The 12,389-nt window shown below is 42.5% G+C and overlaps 1 protein-coding gene across 1 annotated transcript in view; it reads left to right on the top strand.

The window, feature by feature from the left end:
- The window catches only part of INO80 (INO80 complex ATPase subunit), a 116,201-nt gene that overhangs the window by 74,835 nt on the left and 28,977 nt on the right, over positions 1-12,389 (top strand). Inside the window, exons 25-27 of the mRNA XM_033108373.1 lie at positions 864-1,004; positions 5,601-5,826; positions 10,173-10,300. Coding sequence (XP_032964264.1) covers positions 864-1,004; positions 5,601-5,826; positions 10,173-10,300 — 495 coding nt within the window. The remainder of the gene's footprint in view (positions 1-863; positions 1,005-5,600; positions 5,827-10,172; positions 10,301-12,389) is intronic.

Raw genomic sequence — 12,389 nt, forward strand, 5'->3', positions numbered from 1 at the left:
GTTTGTTTTCTTGCCTTTGACTCCCTTGTGTGTTATCTTCTTGTGTATGGTTATCAACCTGCCTTATCTGAGAAACCAGCAAAACAAAGAAGTGAAGTAATCAAGAATAAAGATCCAACAATAAAATGTCTTAACACTGAAGAAAGAACTGCATCTGTAACACTAATCCCCCTGACAAATCCTTTGTATTTGAATATTCCACACTTTAAATCTTTTGTATGAATAGCTGTAAACTGAAGCTTTAACTTGAGCTGTGAAATCTTCTAAGATGTACTTTTGATAACAGTAATATAAATGAAGAGTTTTATATCTTTTTAAGTGGTGGCCAGGTAGAGGAACAAAAATACCGTTTGCTGTTCCTGACCACTTGTAATGATGTCATTGAATACATAAAACTGCTAACCTTGCTAGAACTACACTGTACTATGTTAGTACACGTATGTGATGCTAAACAGATTTGCCTTGAAAAAAAATGTAGAAGGAAATATTATTGGTCATCGTCTTTAACTCAAGACCTGAGTTTATGTCCACAGTATAATAGATGAACCAAACTCCCCCCATTCACACAACATAGTGTTTTGTCTAATGAAAGTTTTGTTGTCACCATTTATAATTGACAGTAACTCTTCCATACAAAGGTAGAATTAGAAATGACACTTGCTTAAAGTACATTAATAATGAAATCAGTGTGGGCTTTGACTATGTTATACATTTGGTTCCAAATAGTGTTTGTTTATTAGAATTCATAATATTCACTAGGAAGAATGTCTTTAAATCAGATGTTTAATACGTGCATTTCCCCCCAGTTTTGATTACATGAAACATACTTGTCGATGGCACTAATTCGCATTTTTGTTTTGTAGTCTCTGGTTTTCAGCAGCCATTGTAAAGCAGTGAGTGGCTACTCAGATCAGGTCATCCATCAGCGGAGATCAGCTGCCTCCTCGCTTCGTTGCTGCCTGCTCACTGAGCTGCCATCTTTTTTGTGTGTGGCCAGTCCACGAGTAAGTGCCGCGGGAGGAAAGAGACAAAATAGATGGTATTTGAAAAAATAAACCAATTTTCAAGGGAACCATTTCTTAAAAAGAACGGTTTGAAGCTATTTGGACCTTGAGAAACACAGATTCTCAGTATTTAGAAAGAGCCTCCGTGCCACAGCCCTGGCTTTCCCAAGCAGCACTGCTCGCTTTGATTGTGTGGGTTTAAGAATAGTTGTATGGTACATGGGAGGGGCTTCTTTCCCTGACCGCATTTCTCCTGTGTAGTTCCTCTCATTTAGTCAGGGGCTCTAATCTACCACGGGAGCAAGCCATCTGTCAGGTAGATTATCACCCAACAGCAGGGTCAGGGGCGGTAGAATATTTGAAAAGGAGAGGGAGCCATTTGTCACCTGCATTGAGGTTTTTGAGGGTTTTTCAGAGGAGGGGGCCAGATTGGGAGGGAGATTTGATCTGGCCTTATCGCCTCAGTATAGTCTCCACATAACAAAAGGAAACATAACACTCTGGCATCAAGACACTTCTTAGTCTGCTGTTCTCTCGCTTTCCTCAGCGCTCCTGCCTGGACGGTGGTTCACGAGTAGGTTCCCTCTGAAAAGTGACTGTTGCGCAGTCATCTCTGTTCAGCAGGCCGACTTATTTCCAGATTAGGGGTCGTTTCTGGTGTGGTTTCAACTTTGAGCCGCTGTTGGCTCCTTCCTGTCCCCAGTTTATCCAAACAGGTCACTTCAGTGATTGTTGACAGCATGGCCGAAAGTCTCCCCGGCGCACTGTGGTTGTTTGCTGTGCTTAATCTTCCGCTCTCTTTCTAGTCCGTGGTGGTCAGTGCCAGGTACCAGCTCTCTCACAATCTTGGAGAAGTATATGAAGGGAAGAGAGGTGGAGATGTGGCCAGACCAGGTGGTCAGAGCAAAGAACAAGTTTCTGTCTTTCCAACTTGTTTCCTTTTGCTGTAAGGGGCAACTTTCAGGTAGCCAAGAGACGCTAAGAAGCTGATTTCTTACCTTTCTGTGTTACTTTCTTGTTTTCTCCACTTATCCTAGGAAGTCTACTGTTTTCACAGTTCTATTCAAAGAGGGTGGAGCCATTTGAGTCTTGCTTAGTGATTTACATCAGCTTGCATCCTTATTTTATTAAGTTACCAAAGGTCAGCATTTGGCAGAGGGTCCAAAAAAAGATGGTGAATGGGAATAAGATAATGGTGTTGAATCCCATTGACTCCTGCCTCCTAGATTTCTTTCTGTTGGTTCTGTGTTGCATGAATTTGATTCCCTTGCCACTGTCAGCTTCATTTGATTTATATTGACTATCAGAAGGTATTTAGATTTTGTGTGTATTCAGTTCTTCCAAAGCATTCTTGGTCTTTGAAGCTTAAGTTGATAACAGAGAAATGCACTTTTTCTAGGAAACATCTAAAAGTCAAGTGCTTGCATGGAAAGCAGGCATCATAGTTGTGTGGTTTGTTTCCTTCTCACTCCTAATCTGATGTGTATACTGAGATGCCCGATAAGAGGAAGTCTACATTTTTGAGAGCAGTATGTCAAGACATTTTTACTTCTCGTATTACCAGTGTTTTATAGAGCCAATATAAATTTAACTGTTTTGAACTGTAACTGCATTTGTGGACATAAAAATTCTTCACTTGTACCACTCAGAGCTCTATAACCAACCACTCGGAAGAATAGCCCCACTCTCCCAACATATTCGCACATGGGTATCCCAACTGTACTACAGAGTGTTGTTTTCCGAGGAGCCAGGTATCTAAACTATCATAGCTGGTCCTGCTGTTTCCCTAAAGGACAGTAAACAGGAGCTTGAAGGAGGCTATAATAGCAGAAAGGTGTGGTGGTGACAGTCCAAACAGGAGAAAGCCCTTAGCATTTGACTAAAGGGCTCCTTCCTGGCCTCCTACTTGGCTCCTCCCCCCATATTTGTAGTTTTTTCACATAGTGTGTGCTAAACCTGAAAACGGGAGTAATTACACCGTGGTTATGAGGAAAGGAAAAATAATTTTAAACATGTCTGCATGTTTTATACACACATTCTTGCCTTTCAGATCAGATCTGGGGTGTGAATAAGGCAACATTTCATGAGATACCTTAATTATATTGATTTCTAGCCCACCTTTGGTGGAGAGACACTGATTTCCTTTGAAACTTCAGCCTTGGCCTTTAGTTAAGACAAATTAATTTCCCTGGCACATGCTATGAAAACTTTAGGGTTAGTTCAGGAAGAACTGTGCCATTAAGGAAGGAATTATAGGAGCTGTTTTCTCATGAGCTGAGGAAATAATTCTGCAGGGTTAATAAACTAAGAACCTGGGAATTCATCTTAGTAAAAAACTAGCGCTTGGAGCGGTTACGCTTCGTAGAGCCAGAGCAGGAATACACTTGTCTTTAGGAAGGACGCGTTGAATGCTTGAGGAGGCAGCGCCTGAAGATAATATAGTTGAGGAACTTAATGAAGCAAGAAACAGAGGTTAGCTCATGTGGGACTGAAGGGACTGTGTTTCCATTTGTGGGGCGGGAAGAATGTCGTGTCATGCTTCATCTCCCCCTGCTTCTGAGCCATCAGGAAGGCCACTAGGGGTGAGCAGAATGGGTGGAGGCTGTTGAGGATAGAGCTGCCTTGGAAAGCAGGATTTAAGTAGAAATGGATTTGTTTGTTCGCTTTTGGGCCTCATGAGTTTGCTCTTTGTGTATTTACAACATAACATTCTATGATCTGCATGTATTTTAACACAGAGCTCCTGCCAAAGCAGCTTATCAAAACATTAAAAAATATTTCACTAAGAACTGTGCCTTGCAAACCTCCCAGTTTCAATTCTGGATTTGGAAGGATATCAGCAAAATGAAAATTAGAAAATAGGTGAAAGTTTATAACTAGAAAAAAATTGGTTTTTAAACTACTAAGAGTGCCTAGAAGTGCGTCACAAACAAGGAAAGCATTCTTTCCTGTGTCGCTGTTCTACCCCTATCCCTCAGGCTTAGATTCTAGCTTTTGATTTTTTCATCCTGAAAATACGGGCCCAGAGTCTTTATGTATCATTCCAGTATAAGTTCTGCTGCTCTACAAATAAACAAAGAGACATCAAAGCAGTTATCTTGATGTGTAAAATTGGCCAGTAAGTCTCACGGACTATGCTTCACTCATCCAAGAGTACGTGCTGTTTTAGATACGGTTCCTGGTCATGAGATACGATGCTGGTCATACTTCTGTAGTCCAGACCACTACTTCCTTCACCGTTTTTATGGAAGTATAGCAGCTGTTGATTGTGAGGTTCTGGGACTCATACCCTAGATGGTGGAGTATCTGCTAGGCCACTGCCAGGACAAACCATCGCAGGAAGAGAGCCGGTTTTATCAATCTCATTTGTAATTCAGTGTGTATTTGCCTATGCTCAACTTCCAGTGGGAAAAGTGACTAACTTGGAAGCAAGAGAACAAACTCCTTCTGGAGAGGGTAGAGGTAACCTGAGATCACCCAGATCTGGTCTTACTACTGTCCACATAAGCCAGTTTCTGTATGAACCTATCTATCTGGGTTTTGGAGCTCAAGGGGCCCAGCTTGTTGTGACCCTCTGTAGTTTTGCAACTGGACTGTAGATGGCGCTGCTCCCTAGCAAACTCAGTTCAGCTTCACTGACAGCCAGAGTAGCATATTCTGTGGTTGTTGGTAAATGATATTCTCTCTGGTTTTGGGTGTCCTCTGGCCGCCAGCAAAGGCACCTACAGCCCCATGGTAAGCTGGCTGTTTATGGACCCAACGCAGTATTTAGAAGGCTCAGCCTGAGACGATGGCATGCTTGTTACAAACCTACGTCTATTGGCTCCTCCCATCTGAATACACAGCTGCTTATTAGAATAGGAATAGACCCAGATAGCTAAAGAAGGATCCTTCTGTTCTGTTGGGGGGCAGCATTTGAATGTTGTTGCCCCTTGTGGTGAGATAAGAATCTGTGCATAGCCTCTGCGGTAGCCAAGAAATAAATCCACTACTTCTGGCAATTGCTCCCCACCCCCACCCCTAGCTTATGGCTTGAAAGAAAGATTCTCTTATTTTCCATTAGCTTTGTCAGTCAGCAACATGGTCAGGGAAGAGGAGAAGGAAGTGTTGATAAGTGTGGGAGCTTTGCCACAAAGTCAGTAAAGACAGCTTCAGATGCATCGGACCAATATACTCTTTTGTTTTTAGTGATGACTGACAAGCTCCAGCTCCTTTTCCGGCCTTACCATTCAGTGTATGGCAAATTGAACTTTTCCAGAAGCAACATCCAGCAATGAATGGATGTGCAAAGCAATGAGACACGTATACACCGATGATAGAATTATTCCCGGCCTGGTTTCCCAGTTTATCTGCAAGCTCTCCAGCACTCTTTGGATCTGTAGTTGGTTATAGGTTCATGTTATAAGAGGTTGGCCTTTTACCTGCTAAAGCTCCCTAAGTCAGTTATTAGGGACAGCGTAGTGTGTGAGAACAGGGAAGGTAAAACCACTAGCCTAAGAATTACCCACATTAGTCTGATTTCAAAGTTGAGGTTCCCAAAAGGCTTAGTGGGTGTGGAAAATGGGAAAGCGCCATCTCATTTGAATCTGCTTGCAGGTCACCGCAGTGCCATTGGATTCTTACTGCAATGACCGAAGTGCAGAATATGAGCGGCGCGTGCTGAAGGAAGGAGGGAGTCTGGCAGCCAAGCAGTGTTTGTTGAATGGAGCCCCTGAACTGGCAGCAGACTGGCTAAATCGACGATCCCAGTTCTTCCCAGAGCCAGCTGGAGGGCTGTGGAGCATCAGGCCTCAGAACGGCTGGTCTTTCATCAGGATTCCAGGTGAGCCCCTTCATTCTCTTGAAATGTGTTCTCAGGTTTGGCGAGGGGAGAACCAGGGAGATACTCCATGTGATGGTTTCAGATATTTGGAATTCAAAGTTTTGGGGGTTCTCTGTTTTCTCTTTTGCCCTCAGTAACTTATAGGTAAGAATACTTAAGTAATTTGTGACTTGAGAGAGAGAAGTGTTTTTCAGATTTGTGCTTAAATACTCTTTTGATAAGCTTACAGCTGAGCAAGGAACGCCGCTCTTACAAAAAGGGGTGTGTGGGGGGGTGTAGAAATGAACTTGGTAAGAAAGGCTCCAGGTCGAGTGAGTACAGTTGTCTTGTGCAGTTGCCAGTGCGATGAATGACAATGTCGTCACTCACAGAAAGCCTAGTTTAAGTAGCATAAACAGTGTCCTGCCCGAAGCACTAGAGATCTGAATGATAACCAGAAGAAAAACAGTGTATTTTGTGCCAAAAGGCTAGCGGATTCCCAGACCTCCCAGGGTCAGGGTGGTGGATTGAAAGGAAACTAGGTTTTCAACTTTGCTTTAGTGAGACGACTTTTAAGGAAATTGAACACAGGGTTCATGAGCTCCTGTTCTTGGCTTACACCTGCCAGCAAACTAGAGCGGTAGCTTAGAGCTACTGTGTTAGTTTGCGTTGTCTAAATTCTCTGATGCTTTGATTGCATTCATTTTATTGGCATGTACCTGAAGTAAACTAAAGCTAAGCATTCAAAAGAGAGAATCTGCTGGTTCTAAGAGAGAACTGGATTCAAGGATTTAAGGCCTGGTTTTTCCATTTTAATGTTAACTTTGTCAAGTGTCAAGAGACTTCAGGTCAACCTGTTAGTAGCTTTGGGGGTACTAAAGCTTTGACCTGGAAGATGGCATTTGGGATGTATGAGAGCCATATGTTAAATGGCCTCCTCTATGACTTGGAAATGGGAAAGCAGTGGATAAAGGTATGTTGCTGGAAAAGAAGGGGAAGCCCAAGTGTAAAGCACGCCTGAATACTGGTGGGAATAGAGGGATGGGATCCAGCATGGATGGAAACCGCAGACTCTCAGGCGGAAGATGAGCACAGGTATTGAAAGAAGCAAGACAACACCTTATTTCTCCTTTCTCTCGTCTTCATTCTGACTGCTTAGTTCCCAGTACAGGAGTAGAAGGCTTATTGCTGGTGCTGTGGGAATCTCTTGTGGCTTTTCCTGTTCTTTGAAAGAAAAATGGACCTTGTTTAAATAGCAGGAAGTGTCTGAGTTCTTTTTGCATCGATAAAAAGCACCAGCCTCACTGGCTGTTTACTGTGAGAACCAACCAGCTCCTCACTGACCCTATTGTGCTCTGTAGACTGGCTGGGGCGGGGAGCGGGGTGGGGGCCGGGGGGGTGTCGCTGGAACCTGTATGTTATATCTCTTTCCTCTGTACTTTTATATTTTCTGTCTCCCTGAGAAGGGTTGGTTCCATCATATTCCTTGAGAGACTAACCAAAATCTCCTGGATTTCACACCTTGAATGCATCTCCATGTTTCACCAGGAGAAGGATGTACAATCCCTTCAAAAGTCTCTTCTCCTTGGTAAAATAGGCGGTATTATTTAATCTGTTACCCTGATTTTACTGCCACGGGATACATTCGCTTAATCTCTGAACAGGATCTTACCCTGTGGTCAGTAAGAACTTGGATCTAAGTAAAAATACTATACGATTATACCAGAGAATTGCAGAAAAGATTGCAAAGAGAGTAGGTCTGTTCATTTCAATATTTTTTGAGCTCCTGTTTTAAAGAAAGGTCTGGGCACAGGTTTCCCTTGGCAGAGTCAGCCTGATTTCTAGGAAATTGTGCTCTTCTTGGCTTTACACCCTGCTGAGCTATAGGTTTGCTCTTGTCCCGTGTAACTTTGGTAGCTCCTGAAAAAATGGGTTGTGGATGCCCAGAAGACACTGGTGTGTACAGGGAAAGAAACCAATGTTTCTGCATATCTTTCTAAGGACAAATACTCCAGGCTGACTTCCTCTGTCTCGCATGCTCACCAGACACAGAAATGTTGCTCATTACTTAAGCATTTTAAGGCTACTCTTTAAGTCTTTCTTCTTAGGCCTTTTCCTTCAGGGCAGTCCAAAGAAATCTAGTTTGTGCACTTCCCCCCACCCACACAATGACAAATTAATAACAGGTACCACTTCTTGCTCCTTTCAGGTGCGTCAGAGTTCCTTCCATCTAAGTGTATGCACATTGTCATCTCTGAGCTTTCTGAATCCTTGTACCAGTTCATTCTGGTTAGCAAAGTAAAGTAGATGTGGGAAGCAGGAGTGTGTAAAAACCATTGACTCAGGGTTTTGAGATGAATTGAAGCTTCTCAAAATTTAGACACAAGACAGATTTGTATGTGTTTAAATATTTGTGTTGAGGGAGTATATGCGAATGGAGAGAGAAGATAGCAGGCTGCAGAAACCTGATGAGCTTAGCTTGCCCACTCTTGCTCAGTGTCTGATGAATATAGGGGCTTTTTTTTTTTTTTAACTTTCCTGTGCTTTTAATGAGAAAAGAAACGTATTGTCTAAAGCTGATTGGTAGCTCTGTGGGGAATGATTAGGAGGCATCAAAATTAAGGGACCCCAGGGAATCCAAATAAAGGGGAAAGGTAACTGTGACAAGAAGAAAATCAAAGATAGTTATGAAAGCATTGCTTGCTGCCTAGTCAGACTGGGAATTTACACAGGCCCCCTGTCTGGTGCCAGGGAGAGGGCTTAGCAATCACTTCTGTCCCTGCTGCAGTCATTTGATTGTGTTGTAAGGAGGCCAACAAAAAGAAGAGCGCTTCAATAATCTAAACAGGACCAAACAAAGAGGCTGAACAAAGGTGTGTGCCGCTACCTCGGGCGGGGGTGCAGGGAGAGATGAGGTCTGGCAGCGGTCCGAAGGTGGGAAAAGGCAGGCGGCCGCGCACAGGAGTAAACATCCAGGACCTGTGGCTTTGTAGCAAAAACAGAGTGGCTGGTGATTTGTTATGGTGTTGTCAGCACATCCGTTCTCGTTGAGTTTATACAATAATTGTGTACTTGGCAAATAGTGGCAAGAACTGAGAAATGACCGTTGAGAACTTTCGGATTGCTCTTCAGTTCTGAGGAGAAACCATGGGTTCAAACCCAGAAGCTAAAGAAAGACAGTATGTTTTTCTTAAGTTTTTTGTTTTACTTTTAGTTGTTAGTTGTCTATTTAATGTCTCTGGCCTTTCTCTCTCCCTTTTTGTGTCCCACAGTCACTTCCATAGACACTCTTAAATCTCCTAGCCCCTTCAACCTCATCTCTTCCCCTCTTAATAACAGCAATTGTTCAGGGCATGTTTATGGACCAGTCTGCAAACAGGAAACTCTCCTTCCTGAAATGTGATGGGAGTTGAATGATACTGAATGGATAAGATGAAAATTTGTGAGTTAAGTGTTCTTTAAAGATCTTTGGCTGAAACAATTTTTTTTTTTAATGGGAAGAGGAAGGAGACAGCACTAGTTAGTGAGTGAAAGCAACTTCCATTTCACAGAAACTCAAAGTCAATCTTTCTGAAAAACTGAACGAGCCCTAGTATCTTTATTGAATTACAGCTTAGCGTAATGACATTCCCCAGTCAACCTATTGGAAATCATCCAGGAGAGGGAGTTTGGGTTTTTTTTTAAAAAAAGGCAGAAGTGGGTATGTTCATTTGTGTTTCTTGGTGTTTAAGTTTCTCCAGCGGCAGGCAGGAGCAGCCCTTGTTTCTTTACATTCTCATGCTTTCAGGGGGTAAACCATTTAGCCACAGAACAGCAGAACCAGGTATCTGGAGGTAGGATGGACAAAGAAACATTAGGTCCCTCAGGTCACTTACAGCAGATATGACATGGACATTACTCGTAGGTTTCCATGACCTGCTCTCCCCTAAGTAAGAATTGGAGCAGGGAAGCTTTCAAGTGTCTGTGTCTGATTGGGAACTCTCAGTTGGGAGGGACCCCACACTTCCCTTAAACTATAGACTCAGTTGCTTGATGCAACAGGAATGAATCTCAAAAGAGACGACCCAGAGATAATGTAAGTCATCTGTAGGCAAGTACTAGAATATGGGGAGGAGAGGGGGGTATGTGCAGGGGAGAGGTCCCAAACCAGAGTAAAAATTGGATAGTTCCCACTTGGATATTTCTTCCCAGAGCACTACTGGATCATGTTTTAACGCTGCTTTGCATTCTTCTCTAGAGTATTTTCCTGCTCTCAGGATGACAAGCATCCTGGTTATAGTAATTGGGGCTGCATATAGCTTTGCAGTGAATGATTTTGCTGCTTCAATTAAATACAGTTTTCCCCTCCCCCCTTTTCTTCTCCATAGGCAAGGAGAGCCTCATCACTGACAGTGGAAAGCTGTATGCCCTTGATGTCCTGCTGACTCGGCTCAAGTCTCAAGGACATAGGGTCCTTATCTACTCCCAGATGACCAGGATGATAGACCTACTTGAGGTAGGAGAAGAAACCTTGGTGACCTAGGACACCTTGACATTTAACTTTCAGGAATCAGATGTCTGTGACTAATACCAGTCCTGCTTAGTGCCAACTCAAAGCTCATCTTTGTGATTTTACTGTCTATAGAGGAGGAGAAACAGTGAATGCAAAGGATTTCTGCTTCCCTCCTTATAACAATGAAATAGAACACCACTAACTTCTTTCCTTTATTAGGGAAGAAAGCCCCTCATTTTAGAGTAGATCACAACCTAGGAATTTCTGGAAAATTCTGTATGGAAATTCCTCTGAAATTCTGTATGGAAAACAAGATTTGGGATAAGTTCTCTATTTAAAAAATCCAGAATGGGGCTTTTCAACCAGAGTTATGGTAGTGGTTCTCAACTTGACTACGTGTTGCAATCTCCTGGGGAAGCTTTAACAAATACTGATGTCTGGTCCTGTCCCCAGAGATTCTTACTCAATAAGTTTGGATGCAGCTTAGATATCAAGATGCTTAAAAGCTCCAAGGTGATTCTACTATGCAACCAAAGTTGACAATCCCTGGGTTATACTGAAAGATACAGCTGTGTCTTACTGTGCAAGGCAGCTTTTGTTTCTTTAGTTACCTCTCTGTTGACATTCTCTCTGCTTTCTTACTGCCTGAGTAATCACTTGTTACTTGAGAGAGAGTAAGTCATGGACAGAGAAAAAGGAGAGTGAAGGTGAGGACAAATAATCAGAAACCATTTGAGTAAATCTCTAGTATAAGATAGTTGGAGGAGCCGCTCGTTGAAGAGGCTGAAGCACTTGGATGTCAGTAGTGTATAAATACTCTCATGTGTTTCCGTGGGTTTTATGTGTCTAATGCTTCCTATTCTAACCCAGCTACTCCAGGGAGTAGTTAGTAATAAATGGACGTTGAACCATGATTATCCCTGTCTCGGAATAAAGGAGCAGGGCTCATATCAATGTAGAAGGAAGGAAGGGTAGCAATAGGGAAGAATTTTTAGGCTCTTTGGAAGTCAAAGCTGGCTTGCTGAATTTTGCAATGAATTTATTTGAATTTGGTGGCAGGCTCTACTTAAATAACCTGGCAACTTCTTTTAGCAAGAGACATAAATGATATTCGAAATCAATTTAATCACTAAGTCGTAGGTTTAATATGAGTGAATATAGTGAATGTTGTCAACAAGTCACACTTGCTGATTTGTATTATGAGTAGGTTACCTATTTCTAAATGATGGAAGGTGCTTATAAATGACTGTAAGTCACTGTAAGAGAGGTGATTAAGCCATTGTGTTTGATGTAAATCTTGAATGCGTTAAAGGTCCTAACAGCAGTAATTCAAAATAAAAGGACTGCCTGCATCTTTAATGTTCTCTTCAAAGCAGTGATGCCAAGACGGTAAGAGTAACTCACCTTCAGTGGGGCTCTTCTTAGGTAAAGTGCACTTGGCTTGTCCTGAAGAGTCAGTCAGGGCAGAGTAAATGAAGTAGTGATTTTACACTGCTGAGAATTACAGAAAAAGCAATATGGTAAGGATTTTGTAAGAGAGGTGATGATCTTTCTTTTTCAAGGCTATATAAGTACATCGTAGAGTCCTAAAAGTTGATTCATCCTAAAGGGAAGTTTAAGGGAAGGTGGGTGAGCCACCAAAAAAATAAGCTGCGTCTGGTAGCTGAAGGTGAGTGTGGGTGGTTTAAGTTTGGGACAATCCTACATTTCAGTCCGTCATTCTGCATGTTACACACTTCTAGCTGTTACAGGAAAATAGGGTCTTTGGCTTTGCGCAGGAAAGAATTCAGGTGTGAGCCGGTATAAAGTTTAAAGTAAAAGTAAGTTTATTTAGCAGAGAGTAAATAAGAAAAGAAAGGAAAGGCCACCCAACAAACAGAGTGGTGGTCTCTAGTTGCTAGTGGAAGAGAGACCTCCTCCATCTGCCGGGCTAGGGTCTATGTGTGTTTCTTGTTTCCATGGAAAACTTCTTGGTATGGGGAATTTCTGCAATGTACAAGAAGAATAGGGGCAGGGTTACCTTTAACTTTTGTAAGGTACAGCCTGTGGCTAGTTTGTAATAGGCTTAATTACAGGGATGGCCATAATGGTA

Source organism: Rhinolophus ferrumequinum, chromosome 6 (genome assembly GCF_004115265.2).
Source record: "Rhinolophus ferrumequinum isolate MPI-CBG mRhiFer1 chromosome 6, mRhiFer1_v1.p, whole genome shotgun sequence".
Classification (NCBI taxonomy): Eukaryota; Metazoa; Chordata; class Mammalia; order Chiroptera; family Rhinolophidae; genus Rhinolophus; species Rhinolophus ferrumequinum.